The 22,632-nt window shown below is 42.2% G+C and overlaps 1 protein-coding gene across 1 annotated transcript in view; it reads left to right on the top strand.

The window, feature by feature from the left end:
• The window catches only part of POGLUT1 (protein O-glucosyltransferase 1), a 29,551-nt gene continuing 6,919 nt past the window's right edge, over positions 1-22,632 (top strand). Inside the window, exons 1-6 of the mRNA XM_008052631.2 lie at positions 1-165; positions 877-967; positions 2,077-2,220; positions 11,483-11,618; positions 14,116-14,237; positions 21,227-21,286. Coding sequence (XP_008050822.1) covers positions 81-165; positions 877-967; positions 2,077-2,220; positions 11,483-11,618; positions 14,116-14,237; positions 21,227-21,286 — 638 coding nt within the window. The 5' untranslated portion in view covers positions 1-80. The remainder of the gene's footprint in view (positions 166-876; positions 968-2,076; positions 2,221-11,482; positions 11,619-14,115; positions 14,238-21,226; positions 21,287-22,632) is intronic.

Here is a 22,632-nt window from a genome sequence, read left to right on the forward strand (position 1 = left end):
CGGTGTCCAAGGCCATCTTTGTGCGGGGCCGCGCTTCCGCCGGCTCCGCAGCGGGGGACTCCGCAGCAGGTCCGCTGGCGATGGAGTGTTGGGGTAGCTCGCCGCTTCGGCTGTGGCTGCTGTTGCTACTCCTGCCCCCAATGCAGGGTCGCCAGAAGGAGTCAGGTGGGCTCCAGGCAGGACCGACCCTGCCTACCGGGCCCCGGGTCGCGAGGCGCTCGCCCATCCCCTTGCTCCCCGCGCGGCTGGCGCCCGGGAGGATGCTGTGGCCGCTGCAGCGCGGAGATGGGCAGAGGGCACCGGGGGCGCCCTGGAGCGGAGGGTGAAGGTGTTTGGGTCTCGGCTCCTGCCCAGGACCCTGGAGAGTAACCCATGCTCCGGAATTCAGAGTTTTTGCGAGGAGAAGAAATTCCCCTGTTCGCCCGCAGAGGGTATCGCCCGCGCTTGGCGAATTTCGTGCGTGCGTGTGTGTTGCCAAAGAGGGGTGTGTTTGTGTGTGTTGCCAGAAGAGGCGAAGGGCGGGCTTAATGCGTAACTTTTAATTGATCTTTACGGGACTCGATTTGATTAGTAGAAGGTGAGAATCCGTGTCCCTATCCAGCTTATCTGTAGCCTTCTGAAGACTGACCATTGAGCTTGGGAATTCCCCAGTTTCTTGGACACCTGAGATCTCGGATAGAGAAAACTACTAGACGTAAGCGCTGGAGAGTTACAGGGAAAAAAGCCCAAAATCCTTCCCGGGGTTCTGTTTCCACCAGTGGAATGGGAAGGGGATTTCTGAAAGTTTCGATCTTCTGTTGCTTCTGCCTGCCTGCAGCTAGCAAACAATGCTTAGTGGGATATTTTGTTAACTGCCATTTACTTCATTTTTTGAAGGTTCAAAATGGAAAGTATTTATTGACCAAATTAACAGGTCTTTGGAGAATTATGAACCGTGTACAAGTCAAAACTGCAGCTGCTACCATGGGTGAGTTCTTTTCTTTGATAATTAGTCTTTGAGAGTTCAGTTCTTGCAACAGGAAAGTACCCTAACATCCCTGAGACACCTTGGCTGCAGTGGCCAGAGAGCCAAGCATGTTTTGAGAGCAGAAAGGGTGCCTGAGGTGGTTTTCCTGCTTCTAGAGACTAAAAATACTCTGGGGTAAGAGAGGCTCAGGGGGTTTCTGCATTACTGCTGACTCCCTATGACATTTAGCACGTGTTTGTCTGTTTTTCCCCCTGCACTGAAAGCTTGTTAAGATTGGGATCTGTGTTTTATGTGCTGCTGTGTCCCTGAGGCTGGCCTTCAGTATGTACTCAGTAATATTGTTGAAGGAATAAATCTGTTTATCAGTGAATCTAATCATAAGTTTTTTGATGGTTGCCTTTAAGGAATGCAAGTGAGGGCTGGGATTTGGGGTGGTAGAAAGATAACTTTGAAAGCAGACATGTTTTATTCCCAGTACTCCCACTAATTGCCACTGTGGCAGGTATCTTCTTTGGGTCTCAGATTCCTCATGTGCTAAAAATGTTTAGATCCTCTTTATGTCATTGTGGCTTTTTAAAAAGATCACCTGGTGCTTATGGTACTTATTGAAAACTTATTATGTACTCAACTTTAAAAGGAATACAAAGTAGTGTATTTTATGATCACTGCTGTTAGGCTGTCAGAGGACGTGGGGGTGAGTACAGACCAGACAGACCAGAAGAAGGGATGTGTGTTCAACTGCAAGGGAGGCATAAACCATACCTTCTATGGGATTCCGAGAAGGGGATGCCCACAGGACTGCAGTGACTAGGAGGACATGGATGTGGCATGAGTAGGGAAGGAGGAATATGGAATTGGCAAGGGATGGCCCATCTAGTTGGAGGGAGGACAAAGAGACATTGATCTGCTTTTTACTTTGTGTAGCTTTATTGCATTTGATGACTTAGATTGCCTGTGGTGCTTCTGGAGAAGACTTGCTCATTCCTACCCTCTCTCTTTCCCTCAGCTTACTGTGTTCTCTGATGTTAAACCTAAATGCACTGAAGAAGTAGGTGGAATGCAACTACTCTCTTGGTCTGTTTTCCTTGATGATTCCTTTTCTTTCCCAGGGTCATAGAAGAGGATCTGACGCCTTTCCGAGGAGGTATCTCCAGGAAAATGATGGCAGAGGTAGTCAGACGGAAGCTAGGGACTCACTATCAGATCGTTAAGAACAGATTGTACCGAGAAAATGACTGCATGTTCCCGTCGAGGTAAGAGTTATGAGATAGGTATATATTCCGACTTTATTACATGTAGGCTTACTTCATTATATTTTATAGAGAAGCAATTCAGGGGAATGATAAGCAAATCCCTCCTCACCTTTCAGGGGAGACTACAAAATAGCTCTTCTCCTTGCCTGGGAATTTTTCTTGTCAGCTCCTCTGTCAAAGCTTATCTCTTCTCTTTGTTAGGCTAGGGCACATCACTGATTGTCCTGGCTGTGGCTCTGTCCCTTCTCTTCCTTCCCTGAATGTAGTAGCAGTAAGACACAGGCTTTGAGACCTAGTAGGAGTGAGCTGGACTGAAGGAGGAGGAGAAGCACAGGTGTTTATTGAGTGTCTGTCGTGGGTTAGTGTTATTGTAGATACTGACTATTCAAGAGAGGTGGCAAGGCTGGGCGCTGTGGTTCAAGCCTGTAATCCTAGCACTTGACAGGCTGAGGCGAGAGGATTGCCTGAGACCAGGAATTTGAGACTAGCCTGGGCAGCTTGGCGAGACCTTGTCTCTACAATAAATAAAAAAATGAGCTGGGCGTGGTAGCATGCACCTGTATTTCCAGCTAGTTGGAAGGCTGAGGTCGAAGGATCTTGAGCCCAGCAGGTCAAGGCTGTGGTGGCTGCTACCGTGCCACTGTACTCCAGCCTGGGTGACAGAGTGAGAGACTGAGACTTTAACTCAAGAGAGAGAGAGAGAGAGAGAGAGAGAGAGAGAGAGGGAAAGATGGCAGAGTCAAGAGGAGTAACTGGGGCTCTGCAGATCACACTAGCCATGAGGTGACATGTCAGTAGGTTGAGGGCAGGGGCGGGCAGGAAAGGTCATGGGCTGAGCCTGGAAGTTGGGTTTAGACAGCACTTTATATACCAAGTGGTAAACCTTCTTTTTTTTTTTAACCCAAATCTTTCTAAAATGGAAAGGTATAGAACCCAGAGGGCATGATATTACCTTACCTAAGAACCTTTTTTTAAACAGTCTCTATTTTTTCATTAAAAGTAAAATAAATGTGTAGCATTGCAAAAAAAAAAAAAGTATCCATTTGGACATAAAGATTTATATTATTTGTCTTTATTACAAATTAATGTTTACTGTCAAAATATGTAAAAACAAAAAAGAAGAAAGATCACTTAATATCCCACAACCCTGAGAAAATCAGTTACATTTTGGTTATGTGGCATCAGGAAAATAAGATTATAGTAGGGAAAATTATTGAAGTATTTTATACAGACATTTATTTCACTACTTGGGATAATAATAGAGACTCAAAGTACAAATTCTGAGCACAGGGGAATTTTTAATTTCCACAAATTAGAACTAAAATAGGAATATAGACATTGTTGGTCTTTGAAGGCTTACCCAATGTTTAATAGTTTGCTGAACAATTCTCAGATGAAATGAAATACTTTCAAAGTTTCTGAAAAGTACAATTTTCTTTTTCCTGCCCTTACAGCATTTTGGTCAGAATCATGAGCTTAGAAATGTTCTGAAGGGAGAACAGGACCTTTCACTGGCAATATAATTTATATTTCTAATAACACTGAAAGTTTTCTATTCCAGCTACATATAACTAAGGAAAACAGAGATGGGCAAAATACAAATACAATTAAATATTTCAAACCTCATTCCTTAATGAAATTCATACCGTTGTATGATATTTCAGAGTTTCCCATCTAGCTGCAAATTATATCTTTCTAAGTCTAGGTATTTTTAATTCACCCACTTTCAGAAACCTATATGATATTTTATTTTGTTTTTTATTTTTTTGAGTCAGAGTCTTACTCTGTCGCCCAGGCTGGAGTGCAGTGGCACGCTCATGGCCACCCAGCAGCGACCTGCTGGGCTCCAGTGATCCTTCTACCTCACCCTTCCAAGTAACTGTAACTACAGGCGTGTGCTACCACACCCAGCTAACTTTTTGATATATTGTAGAGATGAGGTCTCACCAAGTTGCCCAGGCTGGTCTCGAACCCGCAGGCTCAGGCAATCCTCTCGCCTCGGCCTCCCAAAGTGCTGGGATTATAGGCTTGAGCCACTGCACCCAGCTGATATTTTAAAATTTTAGTTTTAAACAAAATAAAACGTAAATTCCTTGTTTCAAGAATGAGCTGAGAGATTTTACTGGTGAACCAGAGGGCCATCTAATTAATGCTAGAAATAAGTCATTTCAAAAATGAACAGTAGTGATATCTTTTAAATAACGGCTTTAGCCAAGCACGCTCACGTCTTTACCCCCAACACTTTGGGAGGTGAAGATGAGAAGGTTTGAGATCAGCCTGGGCAACTTGGCAAGACCTCATTTCTACAATAAATCAAAAAATTAGCCAGGTGTGGTAGCGTGTACCAGTAGTTCCAGCCACTTGGAAGGCTAAGGCAGAAGGATCACCTGAATCCAGCAAGTTGAGGCTGTGGTGGTCTTGAGTGTTCCACTGCACTTTAGCCTGGCTGACAGAGTGAGACTCTGCCTAAAAAAAAAAAAAGAAAAAAAGGACCAGGTGTGGTGGCTCACACCTGTAATTCTGACACTTTGGGAGGTGGAGGCAAGAGGATTGCCTGAACCTAAGAGGATTCAAGACCAGCCTGAGCAACTTGGGAAGACGTCATCTCTGCAATAAATCAAAAAATAACCAGGTATAGTGGAGTGGCCTGTAGTCCCATCTGTTTGGAAGGCTGTGGTGAAAAGATCACCTGGGCCTAGCAGGCTATGAATGTGTCACTGCATTCCAGCTTGGGTGACAGAGTGAGACTCAGGCTTAAAAAATAAAAATAAAAAAATAAGCTGGGCTCGGTGGCTCAGCCTGTAATCCCGCGCCTTTGGGAGGCTGAGGTGAGTGGATTGCCTGAGCCCGCGAATTCGAGACCTGCCTGGGCAGCGAGACCTCATCTCTACAATAAATCAAAAAATCAGCCGGGCATGGTAGCGCATGCCTGTAATTCCGGCTACTCGGAAGGCTGAGGCGGACTGATCGCTGGAGCCCAAGAGGTCGAGGCTGTGGTGGCCGGGAGCGGCCACTGCACTCCAGTCTGGGCAACAGAGTGAGACGCCAACTCAAAAAAAAAAATAAAATAAAAAAAAAAAATAAATAAAATAAAATAAAATAACAGCTTTAATTGAGGTATGGTTGATGTAATGTGCACATATTTAAAACATATAATTCAGGCTGGGTGTGGTGCCTCACACCTATAATCCAAGCACTTTAAGAGGCCGAGGTGAGAGAATTGCCTGAGCCCAGGAGTTTGAGACCAGCCTGGGTGACTTGGTGAGACCTCATCTCTACAATAAATCAAAACTTAGCCAGGCATGGTGGTATATGCCTGTGATTCCAGCTACTTGGAAGGCTGAGGCATAAGGATCACCTAAGCCCAGCAGGTTGAGGCTGCGGTAGCCGGTAGCATGCCACTGTACTCCAGCCTGGGCAACAGAGACTCTGACTCAAAAAAAAAAAAAAAGTATTCAAATGTTCTCACAAAAAAAAAATAATGGTTAGTAGGTGATAGATATGTTAATTAGCTGGATTTAATCATTCCACAATGTAAACATCTATCAAAATATTGCATTATACCCCATAAATATGTATAATTATTATTTATCAATCAAAAATAAAGAAAATGTGTACTTTTATAAGCTCTCATGTATGTTTATACCAAGATAATGAACATAGCCATCTCAGCCGAACGGTTTCTTGTGCTTCTTTTCTTTTTATTTATTTAATAGATGTGGGGTACAATTCAGGATTAGGTGTAGGAGTGGACATTGTACAGGTAAAGTTTGAGTCTCCCTTTGGTCCCCACTTTGCCTGGTTTGAGTGTTATTGATGTTATGCCCTCCCCCTCCCGGCAATGTCCCACTACTGTCAATCCCTTTCCTAAAGTATTATGTATGATAAATGTTCAGGGTCCACTTATGAGTTAGAACATATGATACTCAGTTCTTTGTTTCTGTGATAGATCACTGAGTATTATAGACTTTAAATCCATCCAAGTTGCTGCAAAGTCCATATGTTGGTCCTTCTTTATGAATGCATAATATTCCATTGTGTATAGGTACCACATTTTTTTATCCGGTTCACTTTTGATGGGCAGCACAGTAGGTTCCATGATTTTGCTATTGTGAATAGTGCTGAAATAAACATATGTACAGATATCTTTTTTTTTTTTTTTGAGTTGGAGTCTCACTCTGTAGTCCAGGCTAGAGTGCGGTGGCACACTCATGGCCACTGCAGCCTCAACCTGCTGGGCTCAGGTGATCCTTCTGCCTCAGCCTTCCAAGTAGCTGGAACTACAGGCATGCACCATCATGCCCGGCTAATTTTTTTAATTTATTGTAGAGACAAGGTCTCACCATGTTGCCCAGGCTGGTCTCAAACTCCTAGAGTCAGGCAGTCCTCTCTCTTCAGCCTCCCAAAGTGCTGGGATTACAGGCTTGAGCTACCGCACCAGCTGGATATCTTTTTATAGAATGATTTGATTTCCTCTGGGTATATTCCCAGAAAGGAGATTGCTGGATTGTATGGAAGGTTGATTTTTAGATCTTTTAGGAATCGCCACAGTGTCTTCCACAGGGGTTGTACTAGTTTTCACTCTCACCAACAGTGCAGAACTGTTCCCTTTTCCCAGCATCCTCGCCAGCATCTGTTGTTTTTTGAGTTATTGATGATGGTCATCCTTACTGAAGCTAGGTGGTATCTCAGTGTGGTTTTAATTTGCATTTCTTTGATGATTAGTGAGGCTGAGCATTTTTTCATGTATTTGTTGACTGCTTGTAATGTCTTCTTTTGAGAAGTGTCTATTCATATTTTGTGTGTGTGTGTGAGAAAGCGGGATTTATTGAGAGGACAGAAAAACTCCCACAGTGGGAGGGGACCCAAAGGGGTTGCCCTATTCATATCTTTTGCCCACTTTTTAATATGACTGTCTGTTTTTCCTTTTGGCACATCTGAGTTCTTTGTAGATCCTGGATGTAGTCCTTTGTCAGGTATACAGTTGGCAAATATTTTTTTCCCTTTCTGTGGGCTGTCTCCCTGCTCTCTTGCAGAAGCTTTTCAGTTTGATGAGGTCCCACTTGTCTATCTTATCTCTTATGGCATGGGCTCTTGGACTTTTGATCAGGAATTGGTTGCCGGTTCCAATTTCCATAAGAGTGTCTCCTGTGTTTTCTAAGGTTCTTATAGTTTGAGGTTTTACGTTTAGGTCTTTGATCCATTTAGAGTTGATTTTTGTGTGTGGGGTTAGGTAGGGGTCCTGCTTCATTCTTCTGCACATGGTCAGCCAGTTTTCCCAGTACCATTTACTAAATAGTTTCTCCTCTTCTCAGTTGTTGGTAGTGGAGGCTTTGTCAAAGATGAGTTGGTTGAGAAATTGAGGCTTTGCTTCCGAATCTTTATTCTCTTCCATTGGTCTGTGTGCCTATTCTTGTACCGATACCAGGCTGTTTTGATTATTGTAACCTTATGATAAAGTTTAAAGTCTGGAAGTGTGATACCACCCGCCTTGTTTCTTTTCTTTTTTTGAAAGTAGGATTTACTGAGAGGACTGAATAGCTCCTACAGTGGGAAGGGACCCGAGGGTGTTGCCCTGCTTTGTTTCTTTTGCTGAGGATGATTTTGACTATTCGTGGTTGTTTATGTTTTCAATATGAATTTCTGTATTCTTGTTTCCAGATCTAAGAAGAATGATGTTGGTAACTTAATGGGTATCGTGTTGAATCTCTAGATTGCCTTGGGTAGAATGGACATCTTAACAATGTTGATTCTTCCAACCCATGAGCATGAAATATTTTTCCACTTGTTTGTGTCATCTTTGATTTCTTTGAGCAGTGTTTTGTAGTTTTCATTGTAAAGGTCTTTCACTTCTCTGGTTAGGAAGATGCTGAGTTGTTTAATTTTTGTGTGTGGCTATTGTGAATGGGATTGTGCTTTTTGTTTTTTGAGTTGAAGTCTCACTCTGTCACCCAGACTGGAGTGCAATGACTGCTCCCGGCCACCGCAGCCTCGACCTGCTGGGCTATGTCGATCCTTCTGCCTCAGCCTTCCGAGTAGCTGGAACTACAGGCGTGCGCTACCATGCCCAGCTGATTTTTTAATTTATTTTAGAGATGAGGTCTTGTCAAGTTGCCCAGGCGGGTCTCAAACCCCCGGGCTCAGGCAATCCACTCACCTTGGCCTCCCAAAGTGCTGGAATTACAGGCTGAGCCACCGAGCCCGGCCTGGGATTGTGCTTTATATTTAGTTCTCTGCTTGTTTGTTGTTGGTGACACTTCTTTTCAATCCCTCTCTCCTGCCCGTCACTATCATGCCTCTCCCTGTCCCCTTAGGCATCCACTGGCCTGCCCTGTCTCATTATAGATTATTTTCTAGAGTTTTATATAAATGGGATCATATGATATATAAGAGAGTACTATTTTAAAAGCCAAATGTGAAAGAATATAGAAGTGTTTTAGCTGTAATATATACATTATATTGCAACATTTTAAAAAACTTTTTAACTAGATTTTTTTTTCAATATCCAAAGACATTTATATACACAAGGTAAAAATATTTGAATAACTCAGAAAGGTGTTCAGTGAAAAGGAAGTTTCTCTTCCACTTCAGACCACCAGACCTCTAGTTTCTGTGACCACTTTCCAACAGGCAGCCATAATTAAAAGTTTTTATATCCTTCTAGACATAGCGTGGTTATATACAAGTGTCTTGATTCATCAACAAACTGGAAAATGCTGTATTTTCTGTTCTTCAGCTTACATTTCTTTTCTGTTAATAGGAGATTTTGAGATTGTTCCATGAGAGTACATAGGGAGCACCTCACCCTTTAATGGCTACATAATAATCCATTATATGAATTTCTTTGTTCAGTCCTCCATCAGTGGACACTTGCATTATTTCTCACCACAACTCTTTGATTTCTGGCTAATGCCAATAATGTTGCAGTGACCATCATTGTACATTTACCTGTGAGTACTCATGTAAATATATATATATATATACATATATATATATATATATGTAGGTGAAATTTCTTTTTTTTTTTTTTTGAGTTGGCGTCTCACTCTGTCACCCAGGCTAGAGTGCAGTGGCACACTCATGGCCACCCCCTATGTTGACCTGCTGGGCTCCAGTGATCCTTCTGCCTCAGCCTTCCAAGTAGCCAGAACTACAGATGCAGGTTACCGGGCCTGGCTAATTTTTAAAAGATTTTTGTAGAGACAAGTTCTATGCCAAGTTGCCCGGGCTGGTCTCGAACCCATGGGCTCAGACAATCCACTCACTTCGGCCTCCCAAAGTGCTGGGATTACAGGCTGAGCCACCGATCCTGGCCTAAAATTTCTAAAAGTGGAATAACTAGGCCAATTAATGTCTTTTTAAAAGTTTGATAAATGGGCCATGTTCAGTGGTTCACACCTGTAATCCCAGCACTTTGGAAAGCTGAGGCAGGAGGATCGCTTGAGCCCAGGAGTTAAGAGACCAGCCTGGGCAACATAATGAGACCTCGTCTCTACAAAAAATAAAAAAATTAGCCATACATGGTGGTGTGCGCCTGTAGTTCCAGCTGCCTGGGAGGCTGAGGTGAGAGCATCACCTGAGTTCAGCAGGGGAATGCTGTAGTGAGCCCTGATTGTGCCACTGCACTTGAGCCTGGGCAACAGAATAAGACCCTGACTCAAAAAAATTTTTTTTTAAAAATTATAAATAGAAGCAAATTGTCCTCTAAAGAGGTTGTGCTTATTTACGCTTCTACTGCCCCTGTATCACATGCTCTGAATAGACCTCACACCCTCACCTACAATGTGTGCTGTCAGCCTCTTTGATCTTTACAATCAGATTGATAACTTGGCATCTATTTCATTCACATTTCCTAATTATTAATATATGTGAGCATTTTTTCTATGTTTGTAAACATTGATCATTTTTGTAGTTATCTACCTGTATATAAAATAATACTTTAAATCAGCCATTTCCATACTGCCAGAAGATTGTGATCAAGCCTTTGAATGCTACCTTTGTATATATTGCTGGTCAGGACCTCAAAGGATGGAACAGAAACAAGTTGTCAGTGTATCTTTTCTTCCTTTAAAGAAATCCCCTGAGGATTACCAGGGAGTCTAGTCAGAAAGCTGTGTTGCAGTATCCACGATCATGTATCTGACACTTTTCTGGCTTGCAGAACTGCTTTTGATATTGTTCTGTATTCAGGCTGAATTTCTCATAAATTTGAAGACTAATTATAGTAGAAATAAAAAGCCAAAGGAACACAGTTAGAAAATTAACTTTTCCAGTTCATATCAGAATTCATATCTTACCTACTAATTAAACTGTTCCATATGAAGGAAATATAGAAAAAACTGGAACGAATGGAGGAAAAGTGAAAGGAATAACAATCATTATTGCCTTCAAAGCTGTGATGATTTATTTGGAAATGTTTATTAAGTATTGTAAGCTAGAGTAGCTTAGCTAGGAATGATAACTTGCACAATACAAAATAGAGGAACAGTCCCTTTAGAAGCATTATTTTCAGGACGCTTTACAGTAGGCTGATGATCTGAACACTGGCTTATCTTACTTTTTATTTTTAGTTTTGGAGACAAGGTCTCCCTCTGTACCCCACGCTGGAGTGCAGTGGCTTTATCATAGCTCAAGCAATCCTTTTGAGCTCAAGTGATCCTCTTGCCTCAGGCTTCTGAGTAGCCAGGATTACAGGCACATGCCATGACACCCCACCATTTTTTAGTGGTTTTTTCTTTTTTGTGGAGAGGAATCTCACTGTGTTTCCTAGGTGGTCATGAACTCTTGGCCTCCAAGTGATCTTCCTGCCTCAGACTTCAAGAATTACAGACATGAGTCACCACACCTGGCCTGTCTCATTTCATTTTATTCAGTATTTATTTATTTATTTATTTTTGTTTTGGAGTCTTATTCAGTCATCCAGGCTAGAGTGTAGTGGCACTGATCATTGCTCACCACAGCCTCAACATCCTGGGTTTAGGAAATCTGCCTCAGTTTCCTGAGTAACTGGGACTACAGGTGCACTTCAACATACCCTGCTTTTTTTTTTTTTTTTTATTGCTGAGTTTTCGCTATATGGCCTAGACAGGTCTTGAACTTCTGGGTTCAAGTGCTCCTCCCGCCTCAGCCTCCCAGTGTGCTAGGATTACAGGCATGAGCCACCATGCCTGGCATGTCTTATTTTAAAGTGTGAATGGGATCCTGCCTTGTCATGCAAGCACCAGTCTGGTGAATTTATGGTGTTTCTGTTTCTGATTGACAGATGTAGTGGTGTTGAGCACTTTATTTTGGAAGTTATTGGACGCCTCCCTGACATGGAGATGGTGATCAATGTACGAGATTATCCGCAGGTTCCTAAATGGATGGAGCCTGCAATTCCCATCTTCTCCTTCAGTAAGGTAAGTACAGGGATCTGGAAGGTGGTTTTCTAGGATATGAGCAGGAGATCATTGTCCTGAGACAGAGTCTGGTGGGTACCGATGAGGATGAGGCCTGAGGTCCAGGAATGACTGTGTCTTTATGTTAGCTTCATAGTGCTTGAGCAGTAAGACTGAGGGGGGGGATGAGTTGAGAGCACATGTGGGAAAGAGTGCTTAAGAGGCGATAGAGGTACGGATGGAGACTAGGAGTGAGAGGCCAGAGGAATCTACAAGAAATTGAAAGTGGGCCTTGGAGAGCCTACAGAGCACGGGAGAAAAGGGTCCAAGAAAGCTCATAGACTTGAAATTAGAGAATATCTTTGTTCAAAAATGTTGAGCTCCTATGATGTACATATCAGCCGTAGTGCTGGGTATCATCTGTCTCACCTGTCACAGTATTCAAGGGGCCCAGCATGGCTAAAGGTGAACCTGAAGGTGCCAAGTAATTCTACATGGTTTGTGTCCAAGCAGTGTATTGAGGGAATAGGCCTGGGAGACCTGAGAGGGCTATATGAGGGGTGATTTTTGAAACTTGTCACAGAGGACAGGAGCGGGTAGGACACCCCGTGCGTGGGCCTGGCAACCTTGGGACAGGGAATATCTTCTCAGTGCTCAGATTCATGTATTTCAGAAATGAACCTTGGTTCTTCAGAGACTAGGAATGAAACCATTTGGGGGGTAGAGGTGGGAAAGCTAGCAGAAAGGGGATGGAAGATGCTATGGGGTAAGAGGGAGTTGAGGAAAACCCCAGGGACTTGGGAAAGGGACACCATCTCTGATTTGGTTTTTCCAAAGCAGAGGGACTTTAATTCCCACTTTTTCCTTATCACAGTTTACTTTCTCTCTAGACTTGTTTATTTCCTGTGTTGCAAATAGGCTGAGGCCAAATTTGTGTTGCATTTCCCATGGTCTAGCCTCTTTTCTCAAAAGTGCTTGGTACCATTGTTTGTCGTGAAATTCTCCCAGAAGAACAGATAGAGGCTCTCATGTAAGTCAGTAAGGACTTTGTGTTTGTTACTTATCTGTTGTTTCTGTGGGTAATAAAGTGTGACCATCAGTATGCTAACTTCTGGTTTATATTCCCTCCTATTATTTTTTTAATCTGTGGCTCCTAGTTTCCAAGAAAGGGATTTTAGTCTGTCAACTTTATAGTTAATTGGACATCTTCCACTGAACAGCTATTATGCTTGAGGTGCTTGATGTATCACATCATTTTTTAAGTTATTCAAGAGAAGACAAATAGCATATTGCACATATATTTCCAGTGCCTTGCAGAAGAAACAGTAGAGTTAGGGGTTCATCAGTGGCCAGATTTTGAACAAAAGTAACAAAAAAGGAACAAGTGGTTTCAAGTTTTCTTCAAAATATGTGTGATAACACCCTTTTCCCCCATTCTGCCCATCCGCACTTCTGACCCTGATCAATGAATAAACAAGAATTTATTGCCCAACCAGTGAACACTCAACAGTGCCACAGTGTTAGGTAACCCTAGTTGACACTTACTGAGTACTTACTATGTGCCAGACACTGCTCTAAGCTTTTTTTACATGCATTAATTTATTTACTATTCAAAATAATCCTTTTAGATAGGTCATATTATTGGTAGGTATTATTATTTTCCCCAATACACAGATAAAGATACTGAGGCATAAAAAGATTAAGTAACTAGCCTAGAGCTGTAAACAGGTGGGTCACCATTCAAGCCCATATGATCCATCTTAAGAGCCCACACTAAACCATTGAATGCACTGTATTTCCTGGCTTTTGCTCTCCTAAGACTCACTAGGAGCCAGGCACAGTGGCTCAAGCCTGTAATCCCAGCACTTTGGGAGGCCAAGGAGAGAGGATTGCCTGAGACCAGGGATTTGAGACCAGGTGGGCAACTTGGCGAGATCTCATCTCTACAATAAATAAAAAAAATTAGTCAGGCGTGGTAGCGCGTGCCTGTAGTTCCAGCTACTTGGAAGGCTGAAGTGGAAGGATCACCTGAGCCCAGCAGGTCAAGGCTTCAGTGGCCGTGAGTGTGCCACTGCACTCCAGCCTGGGCAACAGAGTGAGAGTGAGGCTCAGAGTCAAAAAAAAGAAAGACTCACTAGGAAATAACTAAGAACTGACAAGACAGTGTAAAACACCAAGCGAGAACACTCCCTGATTATTCAGAATTGGGTGTATTAATTTCTTTAACTAAAAATCTCAATAGTGTGTATCCTGTCGAACAAAAGAATTTTGGAGAACGGAAAAAGTTGACTTTTAATGTGATTCTGTAGTCTGGGATTCAGTAAGCTTATGAATTTTAAGCCATGGTCACCTTTACCTTTTATTGTCTAGAGTCTAGACTTTGACTAGAAAAAATATGTCTTTGGCAATGTGACACTAGAACAAGGCCTTTGTCCAGATCCTGAGGCGTGAATGCAGTTTGCTTCTTCTTGCTGTCTTCAAAGACTGATTTAGAACAACCTTTCTGTTTCTGTCGAAGACATCAGAGTACCATGATATCATGTATCCTGCTTGGACATTTTGGGAAGGGGGACCCGCCGTTTGGCCAATTTATCCTACAGGTCTTGGACGGTGGGACCTCTTCAGAGAAGATCTGGTAAGGTAGGTCCTTTAGAGATTTTACTTTTTTTTTCTTCTTTGTGTGTTTCTTAAAGTAAGCAGTATTATATAACAAATTATTTACTTTAAAATGACTAATTTTTAAGTTAAAAATAAGAGACAAAACTTTATAGCATAAACAATTTTGTGTGTATAGAAAAATATTTTACATATTCATCGAAAAAGGCCAAGAATCTATCAGCAATGTCTCTATGGAAGAGATGATAGGAGAATTTTGTTTTCTTCTTTAAAATTTTCTGTACTTTTGAGATTACTTAAATAAGAGTGAACTACTTTCATAAGAAAAAAAAATGAATGAGTATGTTGTGAGGGAGGATAGAAAATTACCTGGAAGAATGCACATGTACTTGTGAGAGCTAAGTACTTAAGACAGGTATGAGAGCGTAAATGTCCCATGAGTATCTCAAGTACAGACTTATTCCAGATCCTCTCTGATTCATGACTGAGACATGCCTTGACCTGTTGATTCCGTCATGCTGGCATTTTAGAATTAAGATTGTATAGGTCATCTAAACTGTAGGTATTTCTTACCTAGCCACACTTTGCATTAATTATTCAAACAACTTTGGTACTTAATTGGAAAACTTCTAGAAACAGTTTTTATAAATCTTCTGTCAGGTGTTAAGGAAAGCAGAGATCTAATTGAACTTTATTTCTACAAATATCTATCCTCACTACTAAGTGTAGCTGAAGATTCAAGGGGATTAAGAGACTATTCCCTTCCTGGAGAAATGTATAGGACCACAGACTCAGTGGTGGTTAGAGATCTTTGTTAAAAAACAAGGCAGTTCTCCAGTAGATACCTACTTGGAATTTTTAAAAAAACAACTTAATCTCATATTTCACAAAACGAACTGTAAATTGTCCTTATCCAGCACTTTATTTTAGGGATAAGGAAATGAAGGTCCAGAGAGGTTAAGTGACTTGGTCAAGGTCAGAAACAAATCTACCTGAAGTCCAGGTTTCTAAATCCATTATTCTCTCTGATTACCTGGCAATATTACCTGTATTCTCTAGACATTGAGAATGTCATTTATTTTTATTTTTTTGAGTTGGAGTCTCACTCCATTGCCCAGGCTGGAGTGCATTGGCACACTCACACCACCCTGGCATTGATCTGCTGGACTCAGGCAATCCTTCTGCCTCAGCCTTCCAAGTAGCCGGAACTACCATGCCCGGCTAATTTTTTTTTATTTATTGTAGAGACGAGGTCTCACCAAGTTGCCCAGACTGGTCTCCAACCCGCAGGCTCAGGCAATCCACTCACCTCGACCTCTCAAAGTGCTGGGGTTACAGGCTGAGCCACCGAGCCTGGCCAGAGAGCATTTCTTGTTTATTTTTTCATTTTTTAACATAATTTTGAGAAAGCAAAAAAAACCTGTTTTAAATTTTTTTTTGGGGGGTCGGGGTCTCACTGTGTCACCCAGGCTGGACTGTAGTGACATGATCACAGCTCGCCACAGCCTCAACCTCCCAGGCTCAAAAACAGTCCTCCTGCCTCAGCCTCCTGAGTAGCTGGGACTGCAGGCATGCACCACCATGCCTGGCTAATTGTTTTTTTTTTAGTTGGAGTCTCACTCTGTCGCCCAGGCTGCAGTGCAGTGGCACTCTCATGGTCACCCCAGTGTCAACCTGCTGACCTCAGGCAATCCTTCCATCTCAACCTTCCAAGTAGCCAGAACTACAGGTGCGCACTACCACGCCCGGCTAATTTTTAAATTTATTTTAGAGATGAGGTCCTGCCAAGTTGCCCAGACTGGTCTCAAACCCATGGGCTCAGGCAGTCCTCTTACCTCGACCTCCCAAAGTGCTGGGATTACAGGCTTGAGCCACCATGCCTGGCCTATGCCTGGCTAATTTAACCTTTTTTTTTTTTTTTTTTTTTACTGTAAGTTATCTTTGACCTTGGCCTTAATTTTCTAATTCTCTCTCTCTTTTTTTTTTCAGGTACTTGCAAATACTCTTTTAGCATTCTTTTTTCTTTTCGTAGCTCTTTCCTAACCTGTTATACAGCTGCTTTGTTTTTAAAATCTTTAAAAACATTTCAGCAAGGCCCAGTGGCTCACACCTGTAATCCCAGCACTTTGGGAGGTGAAGGTGACATGATTTCTTGAGTTCAGGGGTTTGAGACCAGCCTGGGCAATTTGGTGAGACCTCGTCTCTACAATAAATAAAAAAATTAGCCAGGTGTGGTGGCATGCACCTGTGGTTTCAGCTACTTAGAAGACTGAGGTGGAAGGATAGCCTGAGCCTTGCAGGTTGAGGTAGTAGTGGCCATGAGCATGCCACTGCACTTCAACCTGGGCAACAGAGTGAGACTCCTACTCAAAAAAAAAAAAAAAAAAAATCTAAAAAATATTTTTGCTGAATATGAAACCCATACATTCTCATAAAAATTTACAAATGTGTATCGCCTAGGCAACTTTCCCCCTAGTTATTGGTGTAGGTAAGTAATCTTTCCTTGTCAGTATGTGTGAAACAACCTCATCATTTTATTTATGTATTTTAAAGATGGAGTACTCATTATGTTGCCCACACAGGACTCAAACTCCTGGGCTCAAGGGATCCCTACCCTCAGAATCCTGAGTTGCTGGGGCTATAGGTGTATGCCATTGTGCCCAGTTCTAACCTCATTTTTAATAGCAGCATCATGTTCCGTTGGGTGGATGATAACTCAATTATTTCCTTTGATTGATATTTAGGTTGCATAGGTAATATATACAGAGTTTGTTTTCAGGACTATGTGAGAGTATATTGCATACCTCATGACCCTTTACCTCTTAATACTTTTAAAGGTAAAGAGTCCTAAGAACAAGATTGTTCCCTAAGAACAAGAATGTTCTCTTTTGTAACCAAACTTCAAATAGCAAATTCAGGAAGCAATATTGATATAATACTTTTTTTTTTTTTTAAGTTGGAGTCTCACTCTGTTACCCAGGCTGGAGGGCAGTAGCATGCTCTTGGCCACTGCAGCCTCGACCTGCTGGGCTCAGGCAGTCCTTCTGCCTCAGCCTTCCAAGTAGCTAGAACTACACACATGTACCACCATGCTCAGCTAATTTTTTTATTTTTTCATTTTTTTATTATAGAGATGAGGTCTTGCCAAGCTGCCCAAGGCTGGTCTTGAACCCACAGGCTCAGGCAGTTCTCTCACCTGGGCCTCCCAAAGCGCTGGGATTATAGGCATGAACCATCACACCCAGCCCGATGTAATATTTAATTGTTCCAATAATATCCTATCTAGCATTTTCCCCTCCAGTATGGGATCACAGATTGCATTTAGTTATCACATCTCTTGAGTCTCCTTTAACCTGAGCTAACTCTTCAGTCTGTCGTTCTTTTTATGACATTAACTTTTTGAAAGAATAAGGACTTTTTTTTTCCCCCTAGAATGTTCTTCAGCTTGGTTTTGTTGATTTCCTCATGAGTAGATTCAGTTTATGTACTTCTGGTCCAAATACTTCCTTAAGTGATTTTGCCTCCCTCTTTAGAGATGTTAATTTTGACCCCCTTGTCAAGATGTTATCTCGTCCCTCTACTGTGTAGTTACTGTTTCCTCCCTTGTAAACTGGTCAGCAATCTTTAGGGAGAGAGAATATGTTTTGAAACCTAATCGTCTTATATGAACATTTTTTTCCTTTGATATCTTCCCTTTTTATCCTTCAGTTGAATTCATTCATGATTATATAATTGCAATTTTGTTTTTTATTTTTTTTAATTTTTATTTATTTATTTTTATTTTTTGAGTTGGAGTCTCACTCTGTCGCCCAGACTGGAGTGCAGTGGCCGCTCCCGGCCACCGCAGCCTTGACTTGCTGGGCTCCAGCGATCCTTCCCCCTCAGCCTTCCAAGTAGCCGGAATTACAGGCATGCGCTACCACGCCCGGCTGATTTTTTGATTTATTGTAGAGATGAGGTCTCACTGCCCAGGTGGATCTCGAACCTGCGGGCTCAGGCAATCCACTCACCTCAGCCTCCCAAAGATGCGGGATTACAGGCTGAGCCACCGAGCCCGGCTAGCAATTTTGTTTTTTAGATCTCTCTATTCAGAATCTCTAGCAATGTGATTTTATTTCTTACCTTGAACCTTTATTAGTCTTCTTGTTTATCTATCCTCATCTGCCTGCCATTTTTCTGTCTGTTTTTATAATCTTTTGGGAGTTTGTCCTCATTGACTTGCATTTCTGTAGAGGAATTCAGTGTTCCTATGGATTTAAAGATTTCATTTGCTGCTGTCAGAGAGGGTTTTAAAAAGAGGACTGGCATAGCACCAGGCTATGGCAGTGGCCAGTGCTAGTGCTGGCCAAAGGAAAAAAGTCCTGACTAAGGTCTTTGAGGGATGGGTAGGTGGTAGGAGAATGAAGGAGATAAAAAACAATAATGATACACAGTTTACACAGTTCATCTATGCATTCAACACAGCATTCCTAGGGACCAAAGAAATGAAGAGAAGTAATTTTGAGTGTAAATTGATACAGTTTTTTTAAAGGTTTTTTTGGGTATACTGTATATGTAAAAATTGAAAATGTATACTGTATATCCCTTGACCCAGCAATTCTACATCCAGAATGTATCCCGAGGAGTTCATTAGACAAGTATGAAGATGTGTGTACAAGGATTTTACTACCATGTTGTTTCTTAGAGAAAGAAAAAAGGAAGCTACCTAAAAGCCCATCATTAAGGGATGTAGTGAATTGTGACATGACTATAAAATAGAATACTGTGCATGAATGGAGAGGCAATGTAGAATGGGCCTTAAAAACCGTGACTCTGGTGTCATCTCTGGCTCTTATTAGCGGCATGTCTCTGGGCAAATTCCTTAACCTTACAAGGACCTTACCTATAAAACAGAGATCATAAAACCTGTCTCACAAGGTAGTGAGAATGATTTGAGATATATATATAACACTTAGAACAGTGTCTGGAACATAGTGAATGCTGTTTATGTGTTGGCTGTTGTTATTATTTATATTTACTGATAAGAATGTTACCTAACTGTATGTATGGTATTACCCCTGTTATAAAGAGCGCAAGGTTTCTCAGTCATGGCACTGTTGATATTTGGGGCTGGTTACTTCCTTTTTGTGGGAGCTATTCTCTGCACTGTGGATATTCTCTGCACTGTAGGATTATTTAGCAGCATCTCTGGCCACTACCCACTAAATGCCAGTAGCAGTCCCCCAGTAGTTCCGAGTGTTCCCAGGGTGGGAGGGAGGGAGGGCAAAATTACCCTAGTTGAGAGCCATTAAAATGGGGAAATGATTGGAAAGAAATTCTTCACTAAAACATTACATTGTTACCTGTGGATGGGCAGATTCTAGATGCGGTTTTTACTTTTTTTTTTTGAATTGGAGTCTCACTCTGTCGCCCAGACTGGAGTGCAGTGGCCTACCCAGACTGGAGTGCAGTGGCACGTTCCTGGCCACTGCAGCCTCGACCTGCTGGGGCTCTGGCGATCCTTCTACCTCAGCCTTCCAAGTAGCTGGAACTACAGGCATGTGCTACCACACCCAGCTCATTTTTTTTATTTATTGTAGAGACGAGGTCTTGCCAAGTTGCCTGGATGGGTCTTGAACCCGCGGGTTCGGCAATCTACTTGGCTCGGCCTCCCAAAGTGCTGGGATTGCAGACTGAGCCACCAAGCCTGGCCCTTTGTGCTTTTTCATTAGAATTTTATATAACGAGCATGTAACATTTTTTACTCAAAGAAATTCAGTGCTACAATGGTTATATTGTGTGTACACCCATCATAGGAGGAAGTATGGGGGAAACAAGAGGTAGTTCTGGCCTTGGACTGAGAGTCAGGTAAAGGTGATTCAGCAAGAAGGGCTGGAGGATGAACCAGGTTAGCTGAGGGTCTGGAACATCCTGAGCACTGCTTTCTACTGCGTGAAAATGAGTGACATACACTAGATATGTCTGAAAAGGACCTCTACCTGAAAAACTGATATCCTGAGTTTCTCCATTACTATAATATTGCTCACCAATCCCTCATTAACTCCAGTTCAGCCTACCCCTCCTTTTTCAGAGGAAAACGCTGCAAAGACTTCTGTGCAGGGGGGGTTACTACAAAGAAAGTTAAGAATGACACATCTGCGAGCTAGCAGTTTTAGCCAGGAAGGCTGGTCATGGTGATGTGTACTAAGACCTGAATTTTCAGGACTTAATCTTCATAGAGCATTTAGTATGGTTTTAAGAATACTAGGTTGGCCGGGCTCAGTGGCTCAGCTGTAATCCCAGCACTTTGGGAGGCCGAGGCAAGTGGATTGCCTGAGCCTGTGGGATCAAGACCAGCCCGGGCACCTTGGCGAGACCGCATCTCTACAATAAATCAAAAATTAGCCAGGCTTGGTAGCTCACGCCTGTAGTTACAACTACTTGGAAGGCTGAGGTGGAAGGATAGCCGGAGCACAGTGGGTCAACGCTGGGGTGACTGTGAGCGTGCCACTGCACTCCAGCCTGGGCGATGGAGTGAGACTCCAACTCAAAAAAAAAAAAAAGAAAGAATACTAGGTTGCTTGCAAATGTAGACTAAATCTGATAACACTTCCCACTTACTGAGAACATAAAATCAGAGAGTGTGGTTTCCATTTCATTCCATTTCTGATTTTTTTTTTTTTTTCAGTTCTCCTCACAAAATTTTATCAATAGCACCCTACTTAAAGAGAAATCCTCCTTATGCCAAATTAAACGACCCTAAACATGTCATTTAGTGTTTGGGGATTTTCTTTCAATGTTGCTAACTTGTTAATGAGCATTAGATTTGTAGAGCTAACTGACTGGCCCCCACAGAGCAATGAAATGATAGCAAAAGGGAACATAGTGTCACTGAGGGCTTTTTGTTTTGAGTAGCCTTGATCAAACTTACTTAAAAATACAAAGCTCAGAACTAATCTTCAGAAATGATTAAAACACATTTTTGTATAGTCGAGGAAAAAAACATAGAATCTGGTCAAATTCTGTATTTTTAGGTCAGCAGCACAGTGGCCATGGGAAAAGAAAAATTCTACAGCATATTTCCGAGGATCAAGGTGAGTGTATTTTCTGACATTTTACAAAGATATTCTTCCAAGTAATGTAAAATGTAAGTTATCTTGAGGGAATGACGAACTCTGTAGCTAAAAGGGAAAGCTAAGATAGCTAAGAAGTGTGTGGATTCATAATTTTATACTAGAGAAGAAACTATTTGCCCACATTATTTGCCCAAATCACTCTTTATTAAACTGAAATTCATAAGCATAAAGTTCTTCCATGTAGTCATTTAACACAGTGCCACCGTGTTGGGCGTTGATTGGATAATGATGAACAGAACAAATGGCTGTTGTCTTGTTACGTTTCCTAGGAGTAGCTTATGATCATGCCATGGTCCCTCTGCTGGTTAATTCAGAGCAGGACTCATCACCAAACCTCCTGACTGCCTTTTTCTTCAGACCTTGTGACTGCCAAATGGTGGTGAAGAGCACAGACTGAGACTGGTGAAAATGCAGGGGGAAGCAGGGAGGAAAGAGAAGAGGGACGTGGGAAAAGTGCTAGGGGGCCCTGTCTGGGTTCTTCAGCTCCATATTCCCGGTGTCAAGAACAGTACCTGGCAGGTGGATCTACAATATGTATCTGTGGAACAGATGAATAGAAAAGACCACAAAGGGAGAAGGATTTTGCAGTTTTTGTCCCTGCCAGAGATTATACTTTCTCTTGACTCGCCTCTTTGCTTGGGCAGCTGACTTCAGCATGCAGATGGGCCAACCAGCGACTGCTTACTGGTCCTTCTCAACTTCTCTGATTCTCAGATCTTAAACCACAGATTCTTAACTTGGGGCCGTGTCTGAGCGTTAAGTGTTTTAGGATCCTCTTGAAATACCATGGCGATATGTGCATTTTTCCTGGAAGGAGCAGGCGTTGGTTCACAGTTCTTAGCAGTTTCTTTTTCTTTTCTTTTTTTTTTTTGAGTTGAAGTCTCACTCTGACGTCCAGACTGAAGTGCAGTGGCATGCTCAGGGTCACCACAGCCTCGGCCTGCTGGGCTCAGATGATCCTTCCACCTCCATCTGTCAAATAGCTGGAACTATAGGCAGTCGCCGCCACACGTAGCTAATTTTTTGATCAATTGTAAAGATGAGGTCTTGCCAAGCTGTCCAGTCTGGTCTCGAACCTGTGGGCTCAGGCAATCCTCTCACCTTGGCAAAGTGCTGGGATTATAGTCATGAGCCACTGTGATTAACCCTTTCAGTTTCTTAAAGGATCCATGACCTTCACATGCTAAGACCCTCTGCTGTAACTATGACTTTTTCCACTTTTCATCAGGTTTTTAAGCACTTTAGTTTTTGTGCATTTTTAAAAATTTAAATATTATACTAGACTTTACAGAGTGTATACTGCA

Source organism: Carlito syrichta, unplaced genomic scaffold, assembly GCF_000164805.1.
Source record: "Carlito syrichta isolate Samal-C Ts95f unplaced genomic scaffold, Tarsius_syrichta-2.0.1 Scaffold285058, whole genome shotgun sequence".
In the NCBI taxonomy this organism is placed as follows: Eukaryota; Metazoa; Chordata; class Mammalia; order Primates; family Tarsiidae; genus Carlito; species Carlito syrichta.